Source organism: Hemitrygon akajei, chromosome 4 (assembly GCF_048418815.1).
Source record: "Hemitrygon akajei chromosome 4, sHemAka1.3, whole genome shotgun sequence".
NCBI classification, from domain to species: Eukaryota; Metazoa; Chordata; class Chondrichthyes; order Myliobatiformes; family Dasyatidae; genus Hemitrygon; species Hemitrygon akajei.
This window is the reverse complement of record NC_133127.1, coordinates 164,808,462-164,835,359: the sequence shown is the minus strand read 5'-3', so window position 1 is coordinate 164,835,359 and position 26,898 is coordinate 164,808,462. Positions and strand designations below refer to the sequence as shown.

Sequence of the window (26,898 nt, the reverse complement as noted above, 5' to 3'; positions counted from 1 at the left end):
GTCCATAATTTACAACCCCATTTTTATTCTGGTAGGAGGAAAGAGGCTAAAAACAATAATGATAAAAGGTATAATCTTGGCAGAAACATCAGTATAGACTAACCACTACATCAAAAGAGCACATTGGAGTAGAGGAACTTGGGTGTATATATACAGTACCTGCATGCACTTAAGTGGCAGATTCTAATGAAAGGATAATTTGCAGAATTCCACTTCTGGTGACTAGTAGAGTACTGCAGGAGTCAGTGTTGGAACCACAACTTTTCAGTTTATATACAGTGGCATGCAGAAGTTTGGGTACCACTGGTCAAAATTTCTGTTACTGTGAATAGCTAAGCGAGTAAAAGATGACCAGATTTCCAAGAGGCATAAAGTTAAAGATGACACATTTCTTTAACATGTTAAGCAAGATTACTTTTTTATTTCCATCTTTTACAGTTTCAAAATAACAAAAAAGGAAAAGGGCCCGAAGCAAAAGTTTGGGCACCCTGCATGGTCACTACTTAGTAACACCCCCTTTGGCAAGTATCATAGCTTGCAAACCAGGGGTAGGCAACCTATGGCCCGCAAAGGTATTTTGACCGGTCTGCGAGCAGATAATGGGATACTATGCTTATCCGGCCCGCAAGCGATTTTTCCTTATTCTGAATGTTTCACGCACATGCTCCCTGTGCCACTGGCTGCAACACAAGCCCAAAGCATGATGGATCCACCCCCCTGCTTAACAGTTGGAGAGGTATTCTTTTCATGAAATTCTACACCCTTTTTTCTCCAAACATACCTTTGCTCATTGTGGCCAAAAAGTTCTATTTTAACTTCATCAGTCCACAGGACTTGTTTCCAAAATGCATCAGGCTTGTTTAGATAGATGTTCCTTTGCAAACTTCTGACGCTGAAATTTGTGGTGAGGACGCAGAAAAGGTTTTCTTCTGATGACTCTTCCATGAAGCTCATATTTGTACATCTGTCACTGCACAGTAGAACAGTGCACCACTACTCCAGGTGTGGTGGACCAAGTGTGGTAAATCTTCCTGAAGGTCTTTTGCAGTCAAACAGGGGTTTTGATTTGCCTTTCTAGCAATCATACGAGCAGTCCTCTCGGAAAGTTCTCTTGGTCTTCCAGACCTCGACCTGACCTCCATCATTCCTGTTAACTGCCATTTCTTAATTACATTACAAACTGAGGAAACGGCTACCTGAAAATGCTTTGCTATCTTCTTGTAACCTTCTCCTGCTTTGTGGGCATTGTTTATTTTAATTTTCAGAATGCTAGGCAGCTGCTTAGAGGAGCCCATGGCTGCTGATTGTTGAAACAAGGTTTGAGGAGTCAGGGTATTTATAAAACTTTGAAATTTGCATCACCTGGCCTTTCCTAATGATGACTGTGAACAAGCCATAGCCCTAACAGGCTAATTAAGGTCTGAGACCTTGGTAAAAGTTATCTGAGAGCTCAAATCTCTTGGGGTACCCAAACTTTTACATAGTGCTCCTTTCCTTTCTTTTTACTCTAAAATTAGATGAAACAGAAATAATACACTAATCTTCCTTAAAATGTTGAAAAGAATGTTTCATCTTTAACTTTATGACTTTTGGAGATCAGTGCATCTTCTACTCACTTAAGTATTCACAGTAACAGAAATTTTGACCAGGGGTGCCCAAACTTTTGCATGCCACTGTATTAATGATTTGGATGAATAAATTGATGGTTTCGTGGCCAAGTTTCCATACAATATGAAGATCGGTCAAAGTTCAGGTGGTCTTGTTGAGGCATTTGAGTGTCTACAGAAGGACTTGGATTGAGTGGACAAAGAAGTAACAGGTGGAATATAGTGTGGGGTTCTGCACTGTGACAGGAAGAATGAAGGTGACTTGGGTGTCCCAGTTGAGGATTCCCATTAGATTAATTTGTGGGCTGAGTTGGTGGTATGGAAAATAGATGCAAAGTAAGCCTTCATTTAAAGAAGATTAGAATGTAAAAGCATGAACGTACTGCTGAAACTTTCTAAAGCATTGATGAGACCACCTTTGAGCAATTTTGAGTCCCGAATCTTGGGAAAGATGTGCTGGCTCAGACAAGTGTCCAGAGAAGGTTCACAAGAATGATCCTAGGAATGAAAGGCTTGATTTAATGAACATTTGATGTTTCTGGGCCTATACTCGACGGAGTTCAGTAAGATGAGTGGGCATCTTATTGAAATCTATTACTGAAAGGCCTGGATAAAGTGGAAGATGTTTCTATTCAAAAGAGCACCTTGGATTCAGCCTGAGAATAAAAGGATGCTCATTTACAAACTGAGATGAAGAGGAATATTTTCAACCAGATGGTAATGGAATTTCTTGCCACAGAGGGCTGTGGAGGCCAAGTCACTGGGTGTTTTAAAGGCAGAGATTAGTAAGTTTTTGACTGATAAGGGGGTTAAGGGTTACAGGGAAAAGGTCAGAGAATGGAACTGAAAGAAGTAACTTCCCTTGATTGAACAGCAGAGCAGACTTAGTGGGTTGAATTGCCTAATTCTGGTCCTGTATCTAATGGTCTAATGACCTTATTCAAGCTTTCATAAGCACAGACATGGAGTACAAAGGAGAGCTGATGTGGAATCTTTATAAAACATCAGCTAGACTATAACAAAAGCATTGATCCACTTCTGGTTATGAAGAAAGTGCTGGTAGAGCAGCTGCCTTGCAGCACCAGATACCCGATTCAATCCTGAGTATGAGTGTTAACCATGTGAAATTTGTGCATTCTCCCTGCCAACTTTCTTTCCCCTGGGTGCTCCAATTCCTTTCACATCCTAAGACATGAGGGCTGGGAAGTTAACTGGTCACTGTAAATTGCCTCAAGTAGCTAAGTGAATGGTCCAATCTGAGGGAGAATACGAGAATAAAAAGAGGCACATTTTAGGATGAATGCAAATGGGTGATAGTCGACATGGACAATGAACTAAACGGGTCTGTTCCAAGCTGTATATCCCTACAAATCTGAAGGTGAAGTAATGATTAGCAGCAGATACTAAGCAGCAATATAATGCAAAATTGAATAAAGTAGCTACTGGAATCTTACCATAAAACAGAAGTGAAGGTCATTTTAAAAGCAAGTCAGAAACTCCTTGTAGTACAGAAAATACCTTATGTCTTGACTTTCAAACTCTATCCACCATCTACAAGGTACCAAGACACTTTACACTTTCCTGGATGAGTGCAACTCAAACAACAGAGGATGTAAGCTACTTTCTAAGATAAAGCAGCCTCTGTAAATGAAATCTATTCACCACACTTACGATTCAATCTCTCCTCTACTGGATTATTGCAGGTGCAGTGTTTACTTCTGTTAACAATAATCTCTCCAATAGACCATTAGATATAGGTGCAGAATTAGCTCATTTGACCCATCGAGTCTGCTCCATGATTTTATCCTGGCTAATCCAATTTTCCTCAGCCTCCTATCTTCTCCCCAAATCCCTTCATGCCCTGACCAATCAAGAATCTATCAACCTCTGCCTTAAATATACATGAAGACTTGGCCTCCACAGCTGCCTGTGAAAAAGAATTCCACAGACTCTCAACCCTCTGGCTAAAGAAATTTCTCCTCATCTCTGTTCTAAAAGGACGTCCCTCTATTATGAAGCTGTGTTCTCTGGTCTTAGGTTCTCCCAGGATAGGAAACATCTTCTTCACATCCACTCTTAACAGGTCTTTCACCATTTGATAGGTTTCAATGAAGTCATCCCTCATTCTTCTGAATTCCAGTGAATATAGGCCCAGAGTCATCAAACACACTTCACATGACAAACCGTACAATCCTGGAATCATTTTCATGAATCTCCTTTGAGTCCTCTGCAGTTTCAGCATATCCTTTCTAAGATAGGGGGCCCAAACTGCTCACAATATTCCAAGTATGGCATCACCAGTGATTTATAAAGTCTCAACATTACATCCTGGTTTTTATATTCTAATCCTCTTGAAATGAATGCTAACATTCCATATGTCATCCTCACCACAGACTCAACCTGCCCTTTTTATTTCTTCCACCAAAGTGCCTGATGATACACTTCCCTACAATATATTCCATCTGCCACCTCTTTGCCCATCCTCCTGATCCAAGTCCTTCTATAGACTTTCTACTTCCTCAAAACTACCTGCCCCTCCACATTTCTTCATATCATCTGCAATCTTTGCAACAAAGCCATCAATTCCATTATCCAAATCACTGGCATATAATGTAGAAAAGAATCTGTCTTAACACAGACCTGGCAGCCAGCCAGTAAAGGCTCACTTTATTCCTACTCTTTGCCGCCTGCCAATCAGCACTTGCTTTATCCATGCTAAAATCTTTCCTGTAATACCATGGGCTCGTAGCTTGTTAAGTAGCCTCATGTGTGGCACCTTGTTAAAGGCCTTCTGAAAATCCAAATACACCACATCCAACAATTCTCCTTTGTCTATCCTGCTTGTTAATACTTCAAAGAATTCCAACAGACTTTCCCTGGAGGAAACCATGCTGTCTACAGCCTAGTTTGTCAAGTACCTCCAAATAGCCTGAGAACTCACCTTAATAATAGACTCCAATATCTTCCCAACCACCGAGGTCAGATTAACTGGCCTATAGCTTCCTTTCTTCTGGCTCTCCCTTCTTGAAGGGTGGAGTGACATTTGCAATTTTCCAGTCTTTGGAAACTATTCTAGAATCTAGTGGTTCTTCAAAGATCATTACTAATGCCTCCACAATCTCTTCAGCCACCTTTTTCAGAACTCTTGAATGTACACCATCTGGTCCAGGTGACTTATCCACCTTCAGACCTTTCAGTTTCCCCACAGCCCTCTCTTTAGTTATGGTAACTTCACACACTTCATGCCTCCTGACAGCTGGAACTTCCACCATACTGTTAGTGTCTTTCACAGTGAAGACTGATACAATCTAAAGAATCATATACTATCATGAACTGGAAATATATTGGATTCCTTCACTTCTGCTCCAAATTAAATAGCTTCATGGGATCACATCAGTGAAAGGTAAGAGCTCATATGCTTTTTCACAAGAATACTTTACAGTGGATAACACATGCCATAATGTCACTAACATTTGCATCCAAAGAATGGAGACAAGTAGTGTTTCAATCAAGTCTCAGATTTTCTAAAAATTTCTATAGATTTACCACCATGGTGACATTGATGTATGCTATACATGTTCCTTTTTCTCATACTAAAATGCAAGTAAAATATAAGACATTTTAAATAGGAATAACTCCTAAAATAAACTGATTGTACACACCTTATCAGGATGAGTGAAATATTTAGCAGGAAGAACTGGGTCCTTAGGAGACTCCAAGCTATAAGTAGTACTTTTAGAGATGATGATGTTCATTGCAACATCACAAACTGTGTATAATTTCTAAAAACAAAGCATATTGATATGTAACTATCTTAAATTAATATTTGAAAAAATATATGAAGCGTTGAGTCACATTTAATACATCCTTTCCTATTAGAATCCTACTAGTTCTCACCAAAAACATTTTAAATCTTTACTTATGTTCTCCAAAAGGAATTAATCAAATATATAATTTACTGATAGGTTACAATTGTGAATTATAAGTATAGTCATCTAGTGGCATGGTATTTAAGAGATTAATTAATGACCTGAATATTTAAATTCCACTAACATAGCCAGCAAATCAGTTAAATTAAGTCATTCAGGAATAAAAAGTTTAATCAGTAGCTACAAAACTATGAGTGAAGCAAACTACTACCTTTATCTATTACACAAGATTCTAAATCCACTTCAATACAACTAACTACTCTTCAAAATAGTGGAGCAAGCCACTTAGTTTAAGAACAAATTGTTAAAATCTCATGAGTAAAAAAATTGAGGCACAAATGTTTGCTTCAATGTATTTCATTAAGTGTCTCAATGCAACACTCAATGCTTTCCCCTTTTATCCTCTATAACCTTAAAAAAAATGAAACAGGCCAAATCATTGCTACATTGTCTTTTCCTAGTATTCAATATTCTTGCTTGCCCAGAGGTCAAATTCACTTCTTGCCACTGAATAGCTCCCAGTAAACTGTTAGCATCACAATGTAGCCTATCCTACAAATGGCAACTATGCCATGATGTTGGTAGGTGGGAATAGGGATAGGAGGGGGAAGAAGGGCTTGTAAGTACAGTGAATTTGATATTTGATAATCAAGCATTTCCGGGAAAAAAGCTAAAAAAAAGTTTTAAAATTGATCTCTTTTTGTGAAATAATGTCACTTTTACTGAATTAAAAACATAAACACAAGTTGAAATAAGAAAAATAAATAATGGACAAGGTGGGTCATAAGAGGCTATTTCGCTGCTGCAGGTTTCCATGAAAAAAAACCTAGCTTTTATATTAAGTCAACAACCCAATTAAAACATGGGTCTGAGCTTGATGGCCTAGCCACTAGCAAAAAAGCTGGTACCAGAAGCTAAGTCCATCCAGCTACTCATCTCAGCAACTTTTGCATTCTAATGGATTCAAAAGCAAGTTCAGAAACAGAGAAGGTCAGATTTGTGTATAACCCACTTCTTGTGCCTCTGCGATTAGCACAACAGTAAGCATAAATATCTAAAACATATTGCTGCACATTCTGCAGTTACATGAACATTCTCAAAGTAGCAACTAAATACTCAAAATATTAAAAGCAAAATACCATAAATGCTGGAAATCTGAAATCAATAAAAAGTAAATGCCAGGAGGTTAGGAGCATCTGTGGAGACAGAAACGCATTTTCGCCAGTTCTGATTGAAGATCATCAACCAGACATGTAGTGCAGTATGTTGCTCCTTAGATGCTGCCTCATCTATTGAGTATTTTCTGCATTTAGCCTCAAACATCCAAATTATCTGCACAAAATTTTTAGGCAAACCTCATTCATCTTTGGATCATCTGGTCCCTGGACATCTTTTGTCTGTTTTATATTTTCCACCATTTTCCTAATAAAGGCGTGACTGTTATTTTCATTTTTAGCCATCAGGATTTCAAGCATAAACCATAAGCATCTGGAAAAGAATATTAAAAGAGAAATTCATTTATCAGTTTAAAAATATAATTGTACAGAAATAGCAGATTTTCAATTGTACTGTTTCACTAAAATAGGCATACTTACCATTCCACTTCAATTCAGAACATTTGATGAAGCAGCCTTCAAGTATACTTGCGTAGCTAAAAAACCTTTCCCCAATGCTTTACTGTATCAATTAAATGGAGGCAGATGTATATTATCTCACAGTGAGTTTCCCTTATGTCTAACAGTTTTGTTAACAGGAAACTTATTCTCATTCTAGAACTCTGCATGAGGTGTGACCACTGTAAACTGTTAAAAAGCTTCACTCCTCTCTTATTTCATATTTGCATTCGACTAAAACACAAAGCTGAGATATTCGAAGATGGGAGATATCTACCACAATAACTTCCACAATCTGCAGCTGAGTCACACAACCTATTCTCTAATATTCTAAAATCTATATATATATTTTTAAAGCCTGCCAGATTATGAATTCCCCACTCACATATAGCTCGCAACATGCAGAAGTATATGGGAGACTAGTGGATGGATTTGCTGGCTGCTGAGCCTGCAGCCACACTTCTGACTTTTTAAATGCTCAGGCCACAGAACACTTCAAAAGAACAGAACTCTGCTCTAACCTAGGAAAAGTCTATAATTTCCACTAGGTGCCAAAACAGTGTACAAAATTTTATTTCTTTGCCATTTCAAGCTTACATACATGACTACAGATAATTAAGTACCTTCCCCATCTTGCACAAAGTTTGTGTTCAAATTCAGACTCCAATTTAAGCACTCCATTTTGTGTAATGGTTTCAAAACAAAGCCATTATTATCATTTATTCTTTCCCCAAATATTTAATATTTAAAAGACCTTTACTGTTTTCTGGATCTGAGAAAGGTTAAGTTAATGAGGTTTGTGTACAAACTCATTTATTTTAAGTGAAACTCACAATTTCAAGACAAAATTCCGCTTTCTAAAGAAAGTGGTGATTTGATTCCCACACCCTTGCCCTCAACAATAATACCAATTCTTTACAATTTTGTTGTCAAGAATTTGGTTTAATTCTAACTGCATTCTACCTGAAAATAGAGATGCTTTAATTTCTGATAATCTTAATGTTATATTTTCTTAAGAGACAATAATTATATTCAAAATATTTTTTTATAAAATATTTGAAGATATCCCAAAGATGTGAAGGCTTGTCATAAATCTAAATGTATTCTATCTGTAATCATGGCAAATTCAGAAGATTAATGAAGTGAAAATGAATGCAGTTATTTCTAAAATATAAAAGTGGTAAACATCATTCCATTTCCAGAGCTGTTGATAAAAACAAAATAAACATCACAAGGGAGGAGTGATAGATGGAAGAGGGGGAAAAAAGTTATTCAATCACAAGAAAAGTGCATGAAAAATGAAAAAGGACAAGGAAGCAACTAGATATGAGAGAAAGTATTAAATGGTGTATAGGACAACATACACAGATGAAGTCAATCTCTGCAATTTTAAATTGTTTTGTAAACACAATTTTACAATAAAATTGGAAGCATACTTACTCTTTAATGTCCTTCAGCTGTTCAATATCCTGTACCTTTACGTAATCTGGATCGTGAGCAAGAAGGTGAATTGTGTATGGAACAACATACTCAGGCAACAATGATAACAACTTTTCTGCAGAAAAAAAAGATGAGGATCTTAATAGAAAAACAAAAACCTATTGTAACAAGTCATTAGGTAACAAATTATTCATTTAACACCAAAAAGAATTTGCTTAATTATGTCAGTAATAGCAGACTTGGATCAGTAGAAAGTGCTGCATTTTGGGAAGTTAAGCCAGGGCAGGAATTACATAGTAGGTGGAAGGGCTTGCAGAGTGTTATAAAATAGAGAGACCTTGGGGGTCAGGGTATACATACGTAGTTCGCTGAAAGTGATGACAGAAGTAGACAGACTGGTAAAGGTGGCACTTGGAATGTTTGCCTCAATCAGTCATGGTATTTGAGTACAAGGATAGAGCATCATGTTGCAACTGTACAACTCATTGGTAAGACCACACTTGAAGTATTGTGCACTGTTCTGGTCACCCAGATATAGAAATGATGTTATTAAGCAAGAAAGGGTGCAGAAAAAATGGAGCAAAGGAGGCTGAGAGAGGATATGGAACAAACTGCCTGAGGAAGCTGCAGAGGCAGAAATCACTACAATTTGGACAGGTCCAGGGTATGGGCCAAACAGAAGCAAATGGTATTAGCACAGAAAGGCATCTTGGCCAGCATTGATGAGTTGGACCGAAGAGCTTGTTTCCATACTGTACAATTCAATATTAACTTTAGATGTCTTTCACCTCACTACAACCGGTATTTGTTTGTCAGACTTTTTGCTATTTGTATTAAATGTTAACTTACTTGGATACAATCATTCTAGTCAAAATAGGAACTCCATCTGAGATGTTACAATCTTGTTCATGTTAAAGTCCCTAACCTATTCTTACAAGCTGTATTTAAAACAAAAAGTTTTCCAAATTGTAAAGGCAACAAAAATTCATTAAAGGCATCCTGTAAGTGACAGATGCAGGCAATGCCACCCAGAGTACTCCAACGTGGGACTGAGGTAACCATCACAGCACTACTTAGCTAAGCATAACCAGCAAGCAGCATTCACCAAATCAGTAAGAGCACTAACCATAGTACCACACCAAGTAAATGTGTCCATTACACATCTTGAGCATTACATAACTTAACTATAAATACCACCAAACAAGTAACAATCAACTTAAAGTAACCTTTCAAGCTGTCAGTTGAATGCTCAAACACTATTATGTACGGCATATGATATCAATGCCAGTCAATAAAGAAAAGTTGAAAAAATGGTACAATTAATGAAATATTTGAATTATATAGTTGTTTCAAAATCATTGAGTATTTATCAATTTATAAGTTCAGTGAATACTTTGAAAAACACCTTGATCAGTTCCTTTTATTTTACTCTAGAAATCCACTGGTCTATTTTTAATCATTATATTTAATTAACTTCTCTAGTAAAACACCTGTGCAGACCCTATGAGTGAAGATTAAAATTAAAATAAAAGCAATTTTATTACCAAATCCACTGTGGAATTACTATTACTTCAACCCCACGGGAAAAAGATACTACACATTTCTTTGAATAAGTAAAACTATTAGAATTTTTTTTGTTGCAATAGGTTATTTATTTCCTATAACTTGGTGAAACCTACCACTCACTGCTGCATGCTGCTTCAGATATTCCCTCCTAATATTGATATTTTTCACAAGACATTGCCTGGCATGTGCTCTTCTTTCTTTTGCTGGGTCCTTTGCACAGAGTGAAAAAATAGCCATATATTCTAGTGGTAGTCGTAACTTGGCAAGTCCTTTGTTGAGCTTCTGTGCAAATAACTGCCTCACTTGATAACATTCATCCTGTAAAGAAACAAATTACTCTGAAACAGACAGAAGAAAACAGCCAACTTAAAAATTAGAAACTAAATGCTCAATCTTACATATCACAATGTGGATTCCCACATTCTTATTGGCTCACACCAGTTCATAATGCATCGTCTTAAGCTTTCAACTTACATAAATGTCTTTTTTTTGAAAAGCAATGTTTCACATGTAATATCCAGGTCAGTAAACCAGCTACACCTGATGCAGGTTTCACACTATAAATTACCTTTTATATGAGGATGTTCAACAAGTACAGGTCCCAAACCAGTAACATTAAGACCATAATACATAGGAACAGAATAAGGTCATTTGGGCCATCAAGTCTGTCCCACTATTCGATCATGGCTGATTTGCTTTCCCTCTCACCCCCATTCACTCACCTTTTCCTTATAACCATAAAACACAGGATCAGAATTAGGTCATTCAGTCCATCAAGTCTACTATGGCTGATATATTATCCCCCTCAACCACATTCTCCTGCCTTCTGTCTGTAACCTTTGATTAATTAAGAACCAATCAATCTCTGCTTTAAATATATTCAATGACCTGGCCTCCACAGCTGTCCCTGACAATGAATTCCACTGATTCACCACCCTCTGGCTAAAGGAATTCCTTCTCATTGCTATTCTAAAATAACACCTTTCTATTCTGAGGCCGAGCTCTACGGTCTTAGACTCTCCCAATATTAAAAAAAAAATCCTTGCGGCTTATTTTAAAATATTATCATTGTTGAATTTCACTGATATTCTAGGATTGATGACTGACCAGAAACACAACTAAACCACCATGTAAGTCTGTGACTCCAAGATAGCTGAAAAATAACAAGATTGTGACATCAATCCAAAGATCCCCTCCAAGCCTGCCTTGGAAGCACGTTGTTCTTCCTTCATTATGATTTGCTCAACAAAGTAGAAATTGTTGGTGTCAGTGATGTGGAAATACTCTGGCGGTCAAGGAAGCAGTTTATCAGTACTTTCTCAAAAGCAATAAGCATGATCAACAAATGCTGACCTTACCAGGCTTGTCTGCACCTTGAAATTAAAAAAACCTGAAACAGTTGCTAATTTAGCAAAGAGAAATACTAAATTTAAGTACTATGTGGTTTATAGTTAATAAAGTTATACCATAATGTAAAACATGTTTTATCAGCATCCAAATGTTTAGATGAAAAATACAACTTATACACATTATACACTAAAAATATATTGAGTTTGCATCTCTGTAAAGCAACTTACTATTTATATGTTAATAACTTTGTATACAACCAATAATAAAAGGAAGAAAAAATGTTGTGATTTCTCAAGATCAGTTTAAATTGAAAGTTTTCTTTCAAAATATATTTTCATATCAAACCTAGCAGACTTACCCTCAGTATGGATAGAATATTGACAGAAACATATCTGAACATATGAAGCATTTATCTGCCCAAAAAAGTTACCAAAAATAAATTAGACTAAACAAGATTTTTTTTTAAATGACTTACATTCATTACCAGTGCACATAACTGAAACTGTTCCAGAGTGATGATTTCATAGTAACATGGTTCCTGCGCTAGCTTCAAAACAGCACATCCAGCGGCTAAGCGCAGACGTGACATATCAGGCTTGCTACACAGGAAGAAACAGGAAAACAAGCAGGTTAATTGGATGGTCATTTACACTTTAAAGTCATAACATGGATTAAAAACCATACTAGTGTTTAGTTCAGTTTTACCATTAACAGGACTGATTATTTATTATTAGCCCCTTATTTCTCTAAGTTTTTAGGAAAACTTTTAAATACTATACACAAAGCACATCAGTTTTTCTTCTACCTTACTCAGTTTTTAAAATGTTTTTAAACAAGCAAGATTTCCAGGTAGCATGTAATTTTAATTTGAATAATAGAAACAGAAGTTTTCATTTTAAGTACCAGACTAAGACATTATTGCAGATACAGGTTGGAAAAACCATTTAAAACTAAATTACAACTGTATAGTTAAATTCTATTCTTAAGAGAACTTATTTTTCTTTATATTGAATTATCCATGGCAATGCTGATCATCACCTACATCCTAGATGTAGTGAGAGTACATTATACAAAACAGAAAGAGTAGAAAACCCAGACTGATAACATGGGCTCCCCATCTTCCATGCATTCAGTGATGCAAAACATTGTTAGTAAAGTTTACAATCATAGAGTAATACCACACTTTCAAAATACGGGTCAACTCTCATTGAGCTCCTGTGGGCACAATGATGAAGTTAGAATTTAAAATAAGCCAATGCTAAGCCACATTTCCTATTTGCAAATTACACTTAATTGACTTCTCAATCTCATTAAGTAATGTTTGAACTTAAGCATAGATATACGAGTTAAGAAAAAAAGAAAAAAGCCAAATTCATTGTCTGTTTATTTAGAGTTGAAAACACAAGCTTCAGATCATTTAGCTACCATTCAAGCCCATCAGGAAGGGAACCTGTCACTGGAAAACATTCTTAAACTTTTATTATGACTCATACTATACCACCTAAAATCTGTTCAAAATAAAATATAGCAGAACAGAGAATAAAGAGCAGTACATCACAAGAACAAGACTTGCATCTCAAGATTCCTGTGCAGTGCTTCTAAAAATCCTCTCATTTTACTGTACATTTTTCATTTACATTTGACCTCTCAAAGAGCATGCCTCACATTTGTCCAGATTAAATGCTATCTTTCAATTTTGTGCCTATATCTTTAACTGACTTATATTCTGCTGTATCTTTTGACAACATTCTTCACTATCCAAAACTCTTGCCAATTTTTGTGCTTTCTGCAGATTTACCACGCAGATCATTTATATTCTTGTATACATAATCACAAGTACAGGTCCCAGCAATGATCGCAGCAGATCACCACCAGTCATGACCTCCAGAACAGAACATTATCTTTTATAAAAATCTTAAAACAGTAAAATAACAGCTCCTCTCCTGCTGCATCAAGTTGCAATGACAATTCACAACTGAAATGAAACTAATTTTGTAGAAGGCTGAGGAAGATTAAGAAAATTTGTACTCTTTTTTTAGCAATTAGTGCAACTCTATAACTTTTTAAGTACCATTTTTGGTTTGAGTGTGCAAAAAAGTGGAAGCCCAACATCTATCAAATTCAGTTGAAGGCCAAAGCCAAGATTAAAACATGTCACAGGGGAATTGTATTAAGCTTTTTCCTGTGCCTAAGTGAACTGTGTGGATTTAATGCCAAGACTGAACTAAAAAAAGTTCACTATTTAATCATATTCTCATATACAGAAATCTATTTCCTCTGATAAACAATGCAAAGATAGTTTGATCTTGCTGATTTCAAAGCCAATTCCCTTAATCACCTCTCTTCATAAATATAGCTTTTTCTAGTTCATTAGTCTCTACTATTTTACCAAATGAAACTATTGATTACCTTACTCATTGTTTAAGGTAGCACCGTAAAAATACATTTTCTAGGTTTGAGTTCATATACCCCATTTCTTGAATTGTGAGAAATAAAATTAAATTGCTATCTGAATGAAGACTTACCTCTACAATATAAATAATGCACAAAATCGAAAACCAAGCATCTTACTGACCATTTAGTTCAAGTTCAATTTATAGTCATTCAACTATGCACATGAATACAGCCAACCAAACGAACCAATACACCTCCAGTCCAAGGGGCACAACAGAGTATATATAACTCACACATACATAATACATTAAGTAATATTACCCCAAATAAATTTACAAATAACAAGGTGCATTTACAACACAAGTTTAAAAGTTAACAGTATTGCATTACTGGTGCTCCATACGTGATGAGACTTGGGTGGCAGCAGGGAGTTCAGTAGTCTTATGGTCTGGGGGAAGAAACTGTTCCCATTCTAACAGATCTTGGCCCAATGCTACTGTACCTCCTGCCTGAGGGTAGTGGGTCAAAGAGTTTGTTGGATGGGTGGGAGAGATTATTGATAATGCTAAGGACCCTGCGTATACAGTGCTTCAGATAAGTATCTTTGATGGCTGGATGGGTGGAATAGAGACCTCAATGATCCTCTCAGCAGTCCTCACAATCCTTTGTAGGGACTTGCAGTCAGAAGGCTTACAATTCCTGTACCACACAGTGATGCAGCTAGTCAGGACATTCTCAATGGTTCTCTTGTAAAAATTGGTTAGAGTGGGGGCAGGGGGAGCCTCACTTGCCTCAATCTCCTCAGGAAGTGGAAATACTGCTCTGCTTTCTTGGTCAAAGAGGAGGTGTTGAGGGACCAGGTGAGATCATCCTTTATATGTAATCCCAGAAACCTAGTGCTCCTAACTCTCTCCACGGAGGAGCAGTGTATGTGCAGTAAGGAGCAGTCAGCCTGCACCTTCCTAAGGTCCATAAACATCTCTCTGATCTTGTTCATGTTGAAACTCAAGTTATTGTGTTTGCATTATTCTACCAGCTACTCTACCACCTCTCAGTACGTCGTCTCGTTGTCGTTGCTGAGGCCAGCCACCGTTTGTGTCATCAGTGAACTTGATGATTTGGTTTGAACCGGACTTAGCAGTGCAGTCATGCGTCAGTAGGGGGCTGACACGCAGCCCTGGGGAGTGCCAGTGCTCAGTGTGACGGAGCTAGAAATGTTTCTGTCAACACAAAACTGACTGTGGCCTTTCTGCCAAGGAGCCCAAGATACAGTTACAGGGAGAGGTGTTGAGACCCAACAAAGACAATTATTCTGAGGGATAATTGTATTAAAAGTCAAGCTGAAGTCAATAAACAGCACCTTGGCATATAAGGCACATTTTTCCAGGCGAGACAGAATGGAGTGCAGTGTAGAGGCTGCGGCATCATCAGTGGACTAACTTGAGCGATAAGCTAACTGGAAAGGGTCCAATGTAGCATGAGATGGGGTTTAATGTAATCCATAACCAGCCATTCAAAGCTCTTCATTATCACTGAGGTTTGTGCCACTGGGCAGTAGTCATTGAGGCTGGTTACTGTCACCCTTTTGGGCACTAGGATGACAGTGGCTGCCTTGAAGCCTGAGGCGACAGTAGACTGTTCCAAAGAGATATTGAACATGTCTGCTAGAATCTCTTAACTGAGCTGCACAGTTCCTCAACACCCAACCAGGTACATTATCAGACCTGGCAGCTTTATGTAGCTTGACTTTGGGTAGGGTCTTTTTCATCAGCTGCGGCCAGAGAGAGTGCCTGCTCCTCAGGGTAAGGGGGCTTTTCCTCAGGAAAAGCATATATACCATCTCAATTGATTATTATTATTACATACCTGATTTTCCCCTGTTCTGTCAGGTCACCATCACTATGTAATATTGCAGTTAGCAGTCTCAAGGTAGAGGTCCCCGATTTATTTGCGTTGGTCCTCATTCCCATCAACCACCGTACCATCATCTTCATGGCCTGTATCTGTAATAAAAATGCACAACCTTAATACATTTTTAGAAATAAATAAATAATTACAGCTGCATTTCTATAATATAAATTAAAATTAATATTAAAACAACCTACAAATTGACCAATTGTTGCAGTTTTAATTATACTGAATTATGCATTGCATACATATTATAATCTGTAAGGTGATAACAGAAAGAAACAGGTTAAAGAGCTACTGACAGTGAGCTTATCTGCAAATATTTTAATATCTTAATGGCTGTTGCAGTCATGTATTAATTCACAGATACTGTATTGCTAATATAATATTAATGTAATCTAGAATGATAAGGATAGCAAATAGATGGTAACACTACAAACTGCAGGGGCTCCTCCAAGTTGCATGCTATCCTAACTTGGAAGTATATTGCTGGCCCTTCATCCTTGCTGGGTCCAAATCAGATCACCCACCTAATTACACTGTGGGAGTACTTTTGCCAGATACCTTGGCAGTTCAGCTACCACTTTGTTAAAGGTAACTAAGAATGGATTTTAAATGCTGACATGAGGAAATCTGCAGATGCTGGAAATTCAAACAACAACACACACAAAATGCTGATAGAACACAGCAGGCTAGGCAGCATCTATAGGGAGAAGCAATGTCGACGTTTCGGGCCAAGACCCTTCGTCAGGACTAACCGAAAGGAAAGATAGTAATTTCCCCCTCCCCCCTCTACTTTCAAATCTCTTACTATCTTTCCTTTCCGTCGACATCGCTTCTCCCTATAGATGCTGCCTAGCCTGCTGTGTTTTAAATAATGAGCTCTTTTGTATTGCCTGCTTCCTAAAAAAAAGGTTTATGACTATTGAAAAATATTTAATTGTAATGAAATGCTAAATATTTGACAATTTGAAATCACATTTTATCCAATGTATTTTTTACTTCAAGGTGGAAGGCTCAATTACAACACCTGAAGGGCTTACAATGTTTTGGCAATTGATCTCAACAAGGATTCAAATACATTGAAATGGACTTAAAGAAACAAATCTCATCTCTATACAGTTTTGGATGAAATCCTTTAGCCAATTTGTTCTTCTTTCAGTGTACCAGACCTAAAGACATGTAGCTCTTCAAGTTTGTTTACCACTTAATGAGATCACAGTTGCACAGTATTTAAACCTTCCTTTAAAGTAAGTGCCTTGCCATTATCAAGACTACACGTCAACTACAGATTCATGGCTCTCTTGGTAACCTACCCAAGCACATTAACTTCTAGGTCTATAAAAAAAACATTTCAAGTCAACTGATTAAAATTTCTCTTCATAGTTTTCCTACTATAGGTGCGAACAGACAAAAAAACTTAGAAGATATGAATACCAGAAGCAAGATGGTTAAGTACTTGAAACAAAAGAAAGTACAAGGAATAATGCTAGATTTTGGATGTTCTGCTTTAAACACGAATGAAAATGTTGTCTACCTCTAGTCCAAAATCCTGTTATGGTTCGTGTAAACATGAGAATCATTGGTGTTTACTCTGAGCTGAAATATGCTGGAGTTTGTCTAATGCAATCAGTGGACTTATACTGGTCTAGATGTAAAGGACAGAATTTGCTGGCACCAATACAGAGTTTTAATCAAATTACAGATTATTTCATCTGTTGCTTCTGTGTTTCCCTCTACTGCTGACAGAGAAGCTTCAGTTGTGAATGGACTTCAGATGGCATACTGCTGAGGCCCCAAAAACATACCAACAATCTTCAACAGGAGGAAAGGTTGGGGTGTGAAGCCTGCACTTGTCAAAGTCGCCAGGATTTTGTAATGGTTTTTAAAAACATTAAAAAGTCATTAATATTCCATTCCAACATTATTTGATTAGGTAAATTAGATTAAAAGAATAAATATATTTTAAGGATTTTAAATATTAAGCTAAAAATATCTCCAACTGTGGGCACTATAAATGGAGATTCTAATCATGCAGCAGATTCCACAGATGTGAGGTGGATCATTTTAAGTGTGGCATATATCTGGGAGTGGCAGCACACCAATCGTTTTCTTCAGAGCTGGTGTCACAGCCAACACAATCTGATCCCTGACCAATGCCATGAATTACTTTGTAAAATACTGCAAGAAACAATATGGCCATTCAATATTTTCATCCTCTCAGAATCTTAATTATTTTGTATATTTCTGTGCTCAAGTTCCTGGAATTATTTCTATTACAGCAAAGACATTCAATTATAGCCAGCACTATCAATATTTTTTTTAAATTTCCTGATGTAAGCATTTGGCAAAATCTGGATTCAACCAATGTCAATTTTTTTTTTAAAGAAAATTTTCTTTTAAGTAGCAAGTTTATGGGAGATGTCAGAGGTAGCTTTTTTTTTGTTTACACTGAGAGTGGTAGGTGTCTGGAATGTAGTGACAGTAGAGGGTTTTACAATAGGGGTATTTAAGAGACTCTCGGATAAGAACATAAGAAATAGGAGCAAGAGTAGGCCATCTGGCCCTTCGAGCCTGCCCCGCCATTCAATAAGATCATGGCTGATCTGTCCGTAAACTCAGCTCCATCTACCTGCCTTTCCCCCAATAACCCTTAATTCCCTTACTATGTAAAAATCTATCTAACTGTATCTTAAATATATTTAGTGAAGAAGTCTGAATTGCTTCCCTGTGCAAAGAATTCCACAGATTCACCACTTCCTGGGAAAAACAGTTTCTCCTCATCTCCGTCCTAAATCTTCTCCCCTGAACCTTGATGCAATGTCCCTTAGTTCTAGTCTCACCCACCAATGGAAACAACTTTCCTACCTCTATCTTATCTATCCCTTTCAAAATTTTGTATGTTTCTATAAGATCCCCTCTCATTCTTCTGAATTCCAGAGAGTATAGTCCCAGGCAACTCAATCTCTCCTCACAGGTTAACCCTTTCATCTCTGGAATCAACCTGGTGAACCTCCTCTGCACTGCCCCCAAAGCCAGTATATCCTTACTCAAGTATAAACCTCCATATCCTTTCTGTAATGCAGTGACCAAGTGTCACACAATATTCTAAAAGTGGCCTAATTAAGGTTTTATACAACTGTAACATGACATGATAGACATGAATGTAAGAACAATTGAGGGTTATGTGCTATGTAGGAGGTAAGAGTTAGATAGATCATAAAATAGATCTGCAGAGGTTGGAACAACACTGTGGGCTGAAAAGCCTGTACTGTCCAATGTTCTATCTAACTGAATTGTAAGAGCAGGTTCAAGTTCCTGAGTGTCTTTCAATAGAATATTACTTCTAATGTGGTATCACAGAAATGCAACAAATAAACTCTTTAAATTGTACATTTTCTGCTCCTATGTTATTAAGCCTCAAATTTAATCGGAGGAATGCACTTCATATATGCATAAAAAATACAAATCCTTAAACTTCCTTACAGAGATTCTTGAAGTTCCCTGAATGCCAGCCAAGAATTAGTAGAAACGTGAAGCAATTCTCCTGGGCAATCTACTCAAATACCCATTTAAACCTGATTTAGAGTTATGCTTTAATGATTTTTGTAAACTTCTGTTACGAAATATGGAAAATGTTAATATCTGACAATTTTAATCATTTGAGTTTAAGGTGTCTAAATTTCCTCACTTTTTAAAAGTAGCATGATTTATTTTCAATCAATTTGAATGTTAAGAAATTCAGGTCAGTACACCTGTTCAAAGATTTCTCAGCATTTTTGTAAATATGTTTGAACTGGCATCGAAATGAGTCAGAAGGCCATGCCATATCATCGGGGCCTCACAGCCAACATTGAAGGTCTCATTCTTACACCTGGGAAAAGCAATGATCCATTTGAGCCTTGTCCTATTCCATTACGAATGCTCCTAATTGAGGTAACACTTACAATATATTTTTAAAAGTTCCGTTTCAATTATGCAACATATATAGTTCTAGAAAAAACAATTCCTTCCCCAAACACAAACTTTGAAAAGTTATAACTATTCTTTTGAATCTGAATTGTAATATATACACAGTACTGAACGTAAAATGATGATGCGGCATTTAAATTACAAGTATGATCCTTCAGAGAAACTGACTAAAAATCCTTATTTGCCATCCTTGGCAACATCACCACATCTTTTGTCTATCCTGCCTGGTATCTCTTCAAAAAACTCCAACATTTGTCAAGCAAGATTTCACTTTAAAGAAACCATGCTGCCTCTGACCTATTTTATCATGTGCCTCCAAGTACCCCTAAACCTTATCCTTAGTAATGAACTCAAACATCTTCCCAACCACCAGTCAGGCTAATTGGCCTATAATTTCCTTTCTTCTGCCTTCCCCTCTTTAAAGAGTGGAGTGACATTTGAAATTTTCCAGTCTGCTGGAACCATTTCAGTATCCAGTGATTTTCAAAAGATCACAGTACGAATCTCCAACATTTGGAGGCTTCTGCAAGAACGAGTTGCAGACTTCTACTCTAACCTGTTTACAATCTCTTTCTGTTGTTCCTAAAGGATGCTGTCTAATTTTATGGGGTAATATTCACTGGTTGACAAGTGAGGTGAGAATTCTGAATTTTTAAAACGATCATGATACTCCATTGCTGATTCTCTCAAATAATATAGTTGACAAAGGCAAATCACTGCTGAAACAAAATCTGAAGAATCTGAACATTCAGTACCATGATGAAAAAAACAAGAGTTTCCAATAAGTCCTGTTTATTACCCATCATTATTGAATCCCTTTAAATTCCTTAAGTAACTCAGACCTCAGGAATGAAGGATGAATGCAGTAAGAGAAAATTAAATCCTTTACAAAGCAGAATGAAAGCACTCTACTAAAACGGCACTTACTTTTGTCAGTGTCTCTGGACATACTTCATCATCTGGCACCCAAAGTTTTGTTGTTTTCTTTACTGGAAACTAAAGACAGAATATTAGGACTGTTACAAACAAGGGAAAATCTGCAGGTGCTGGAAATCCAAGCAACACACACAAAATGCTGGAGGAACTCAGCAGGCCAGACAGCATCTATGAAAAAGACTAGTCATCTTTTCCATAGATACCACCTGGCCTGTTGAATTCATTTAGCATTTTGTGGATATTAGGACTGTTATTGAATTACCTATCGCTTTAAATACTATAGCATTTCAGGTATTTTAAGAAAAAACAAACCTCAACTAGACACATTCATCTCATTAAAAACCTTGTAAAGATAAATCTCTGAAATGAAATATGCTCTAACTATTTTATATTTATTGTTTTCTCAGTTAAGGAAGGTAGGGAAATCACAGAGGTATTAATCTTAGGGAAATAATGTGATAAGTGGCATGAAAACAACAAATAGAACACAAAACTGACTTTGAACTTCTCAGCTATTTTTTGGTCACTTGAGGCAGTAGCAGGACCATTACTTCAAATTAATATTAATGAATATACAAAGTATAAATCAAGTAATTTTGGTCTTTCAAAACAAGTCTCTCTAATGTATATATGAATAGATAATAATTATATCACATGCACAAAAACATAATGACTTCATTATTTGTGCCGTGCTTTGACTAATATAAATATTTCTAATAAAATACTGCATTAAAATACAGTATATGCATAATTTAAAAAAACAAAAACGCAATTACTGAGATGCAATATCCACATAACTTTCACAAATTACAGCTAAACAAACTATAGCATTCCAAACACTACTGGCTTTTTTTCCAATCTGAAGGAACCACACATCTGCAATAGCTGAAACAACACAAAGTGCTGTGGCATCTAATTTGCAGGTTTAGAATAAGTGCATAATGTTTGAATAGATTTTGCAGCACCTTCTGATCTATCTCTGTGCAAACCAAAAGCTAAACCCTTATCATCAAATGCTTGGAAAAATTGTTCCTTGAGTGTAAAGTCATTGCCTTGTACACTAATCTGAAACAAATCTTCTTCCTAAAATTGCAGCACCTGCTGTTGCCTGCTATTTTGTAAATATTGAATAAAAATAATTCCAGCTTTTCAAATACACTGAACAGTTGGGATTTTGAGGGAAAATTCACCACTTCACCAGCACTTTTTCCAAGGGCAATTAGGAATATGTAATTAAATGCTGGTTCAACCTGAAGAGCATTCCTTTCATTCCTTGATAAATTCCTTGTAAATGTAGGCTTCATCACTTTCTGTGCTTTGAATAAATCAGAGCAAATGTGTTCTTTGACATAAACTTAAGCTACTAAATAAAAGGTACTCATTTTCTTCAAAATGACAGCTAGACATGGATCTCTACAATGTAGCAAAAATTCTGCACTATACAGTTTTAGCAAAAGCCAACAAAATATTTTAACCCTAAAAACAGAAAATTGGATTTCAAGTGGGATTTAAAGCATCCCTTTGATTTAAAACATTAACTGCTTCTCTTTGCACAGATGCTGCCTGATCTACTGTGTTTGCAGCATTTTCTGTTTTATTTTAAATTTAGAACACCTATAGACTTTACATCTCAAGACATTTGCCACTGAGCCAATTTTTTGGCAGGTGGCAAAATATGTTCAATTCAGCGCCTGTGTACTTTTGGATAAAGCATCAACATGAATGACAAAATTCACCACCTTTTTAAAAATAAGCTTAAAGGCAGCCTTTTTCTCATATGAAATAAGTGGAAGGAGACTGAAGGTATATTCCTCAGTGAGATCAAACAGATATCAAATTTTGCAACAACTTCATCACATAGCTTGGAATATTGTGCAGAAACATATTACATCTCCCCACAACATTTTGAATGTATTAAGAATTTTCCTGATCAATCTTGCTAAGAGGGAATTGTCCAATTGGACAACTTCCATTTTAGCTGTCAAGAGTATTGCTCTCAAGTTCATTCATACCATCAATGAATGTAAACAGAACACAAAGAATATATCTAAGGACTTCTAAGAGTATATATTTTTAAATTTCTCATTATGTCTGACAATCAGAGTTGTACAGCATAGAAACTGACCCTTCAGCTCACCGTGTCTGTGTTGGCCTTTTAGCCCAGCTACACTCTTCCCATTTGCCCACATTAGGTCTGTATCTTTCTATGACTGGACTATTTAAATGCCTGTCTAAATGTAGTAATTGTATCTACTCTGCTTGGAAGTTCCAGATATCAACCACTCTAAAAACTGCCGCGCTCAGATCCCCCTTAAAACTCCTTCTCATTTTAAACCTGTACTTTCTTCAGATTCATTTATCACACATACATTGAAACATACAATGAAATGCATCTTTGTGTTAACACAACCTAAGGACGCACTAAGGGCAACCTGCAAGTGTTGCCACACAATCTGGTACCAAAATAGCATGCCCACAAAGAGCACAAAAAGCAGTAAGCCAACAACAGCAAAAACAAGTCTCTTTTCTCCCTCCCAGCAACCCACAGTGCTCCAACCTCAAGATAGGCCTACGGCACTCCAACCTGCAGTGAACTCAGACTCTCAGAAAATGGGTCACTGACTGCCACTGCGGACTCTTACTTGGTAGATCAAGGGCTTCAGCTATCTGGCTTTGACTTTCAGACTTCCAAACAACCTTTGGGCTCCGATCTTCAGTATTAATCTCAGGTCTGGACAATGACAGGACCCAGAATTCCAAGCGTCAAGCTCCAAACTTGCTGACTGACCCTCTTGCCTTCTGCTCACATGGACATTTGATCCCAAGACCCGACAACCTGGGGGACTCACTGACCTAGCAAACCACGAGCCCTCGTCTTCGCTGGTCCTCATCCACACGGCTTACCAGCCCGACATCGATGGATGTCCTCTGCCTCACATCCACATCACCTGCCTTCAAGCATGGAATGGAGAACTAGAATCGGGCGTGACCTCTACATCCCTATCCCTAAACCATAACCTGGCCCCTAACTGCCCTCCCTGTCTCCAAAATTATTCCTACAAACTTGATAAAGTCTGAACATTGCAGAGAGCTAGGGATATTAAGAAAAAGATTCTGACGACCGATCCCATCTCTACTTCTTATAGTATTATATATTTGTCAGGTCAGCCTTGGGTCTCTTTACCCCAGGGAAGTAGACAAGTCTATCCAATCTCTTCAATCCAGGCAAAATCCTGTTAAATCTCCCCTTCAATCTCTGCAGCATAATATCTTTCCTGTAGTGTGGCAACCAGAACTGCACACAAGTGAACTTTTGACCACAATGTTCTGCAAAGTTGCAACACAACATTCCAATGTTTGTACTTTATGCCCCATTACAGTGGCATGCAAAAGCTTGGGCACCCCTGGTCAAAATTTCTGTTACTGTGAATAGTTAACTGAGTAGAAAATGAACTGATCTCCAAATGTCATAAAGTTAAAGATGAAACATACTTTTCAACATTTTAAGCAAGATTAGTGTATTATTTTTGTTTCAAACAATTTTAGAGTGAAATAAAGGAAAGGAACACCATGCAAAAGTTTGGGCACCCCAAGAGATTTGAGCTCTCTGATAACTTTTACCAAGTCTTCAGACCATAATTAGCTTGTTAGGTCTATGGCTTGTTCACAGTCATCGTTAAGAAAGGCCAGGTGATGCAAATTTCAAAGCTTTATTAATACCCTGACTCCTCAAACCTTATCCCAACAATCAGCAGCCACAGGGTCCTCTAAGCAGCTGCCTGGCACTCTGAAAATTAAAATAAATGATGCCCACAAAACAGGAGAAGGCTATAAGAAGATAGCAAAGCGTTTTCAGGAAGCCATTTCCTCAGTTCATAATGTAATTAAGAAATGGCAGTTAACAGGAACAGTGGAGGTCAAGTTGAGGTCTGGAAGCCAAGAAAACTTTCCGAGAGAACTGCTCGTAGGATTCAAGAAAAGAAGATCAAAACCTCCGTCTGACTGCAAAAGACCTTTAGAAAGATTTAGCAGACTCTGGATTGGTGGTTCTACATGCAGCGACACCTGCACAAATATGACCTTCACGGAAGAGTCATCAGAAGAAAATCTTTCTTGCATCCTCACCATAAAATTCAGCGTCAGAAGTTTGCAAAGAAACAACTAAACAATACTGATGCATTTTGGAAACAAGTCCTGTGGACTATTCAAGTTAAAATAGAACTTCTTGGCTGCAATGAGCAAAGGTATGTTTGGAGAAAAAAGGGAGCAGAATTTCATTAAAAGAACACCTCTCCAACTGTTAAGCACAGGGATGGATCGATCATGCTTTGGGCTTGTGTTGCAGTTAGTGGCACAGGGAACATTTCAATGGTAGAGGGAAGAATGAATTCAATTAAATACCAGCAAATTCTGGAAGCAAACATCACACCATCTCTGAAAAGGCTGAAGATGAAAAGAGAATGGCTTCAACAGGATAATGATCCTAAACACACCTCAAAATCCACAATGGACTACCTCGAGGCCATGGCCCTCACAGTCCCCCGACCTAAACATCATCGAAAATCTGTGGATAGACCTCAAAAGAGCAGTGCATGCAAGACGGCCCAACAATCTCACAGAACCAGAAGCCTTTTGCAAGGAAGAATGGATGAAAATTCCCCAAACAAGAATGGAATGACTCTTAGCTGGCTACAGAAAGCCTTTAGAAGCTGGGATACTTGCCAAAGGGGGTGTTACTAAGTACTGACCATGCAGGGTGCCCAAACTTTTGCCTCAGGCCCTTTTCCTTTTTTGTTATTTTGAAACTGTAAAAGATGGAAATAAATGAGCAATCTTGCTTAAACCATTAACAAAATGCGTCATCTTTAACTTTGTGCCTTTTGGAAATCAATTCATCTTTTACTCGCTGAGCTATTCACAGTAACAGAAATTTTGACCAGGAGTACCCAAACATGTATGCCACTGTATGTGGAGGCCTGTATGCCATATTCATTCCTCACTGCTCTTTCCACTAGGTTTGCCACTTTCAGGGAATTATGAATTTAAACCAGAAAGCATAGGTCCCACTGTTGATCAACATTCTATAGCATCCTATCATCTATTGTATATGTCCTACTACTATGACTTCTCAAAGTCCATCACCTTGCAGAAATCCAATTTAAATTCTATATGCCAACATTCGATACAAACATCTATTTGATCTATATTTTCCTTTAACTTCAGACAATTTTCCTGTCAATCCATATTGCCATCAACTTTCTTTTCTTTTGCAAACTTACTAATTATGCCTCCTACATTCATGTCCACGAGAATCCCTTCTGCCTCAACTTCTGGACTAGCCTACCATGTCTAACTTATCAATGCAATGTCATCTTACTCAAGTTCATAAAGACTGTCTATTCTTTTTCTTCATCCATTGCTTGAAACTTAAGTCATTCTCTAAAACCGCTGAACAATATTTGCTCTAAAGCTGGTGTGCAAATGGCAGAATTGTTGCTGCTGCAGCTTTATTGTGATGAAGCTCTTATCAGAATCCAAGCAATTGATTTGTAAAGTTCCAAATTACACTGCCACTTATATGAACTGAAGAGTGACATTTGCCACATCCACATGCCTTTCAAGTTTACCTAGTTTCTAATTTCCTTACTAATTCATGGTGGGCTACAGCTTTTCAATAGAATGTGTGAGGCACTGTGCAAGTTGTCCAAACGTCAGTCAGATTCTTTTTGTAGAAACCATAGATATGGCAATTCTGGTTATGGCAAACTAGTTCAGACACTCCTAAGTAATTCTTCGACAAAATTTTCCTGTCCTAATATTGTACACATCTTGACACCTATTTTGTCTCATTTCTGACTCCATTTTAATTTTCTGGAATTATTCCCACGAATAACTGATCACGTCACTGATCAGTATAATCCACATTCAAGGGGACTGGTCACAAATCAATGGTCATAATGTTTACTTGTATGAGAGCTTTTTATAAAAAAGGGAATTCCATGACATTTCTCAGGTATGTATTTATTGTCAGCAGAGTGTTTTACTGATGAAAATAACTGGTATTCTGTTTTTTTAAAATCTGTTAAGAATGAAAAATCCAAGCCTTATATACAGAAACTGCAAGTGACTGCCAAAGTACAATGGCTAATAAAAATCAGGAAGATACAGTACACACAATCAGGA

At 37.2% G+C, this 26,898-nt stretch overlaps 1 protein-coding gene across 5 annotated transcripts in view; it reads right to left on the bottom strand.

The window, feature by feature from the left end:
- The window catches only part of pds5b (PDS5 cohesin associated factor B), a 278,218-nt gene that overhangs the window by 25,841 nt on the left and 225,479 nt on the right, over positions 1-26,898 (bottom strand). For all 5 annotated transcript variants that reach the window (XM_073043864.1, XM_073043867.1, XM_073043862.1 and 2 more), the window contains 7 exons: positions 20,707-20,775; positions 15,766-15,902; positions 11,981-12,104; positions 10,269-10,473; positions 8,590-8,704; positions 6,892-7,024; positions 5,270-5,389 (listed from right to left, as the gene is read on the bottom strand). In XM_073043864.1, the coding sequence (XP_072899965.1) occupies positions 5,270-5,389; positions 6,892-7,024; positions 8,590-8,704; positions 10,269-10,473; positions 11,981-12,104; positions 15,766-15,902; positions 20,707-20,775 (903 nt within the window). The remainder of the gene's footprint in view (positions 1-5,269; positions 5,390-6,891; positions 7,025-8,589; positions 8,705-10,268; positions 10,474-11,980; positions 12,105-15,765; positions 15,903-20,706; positions 20,776-26,898) is intronic.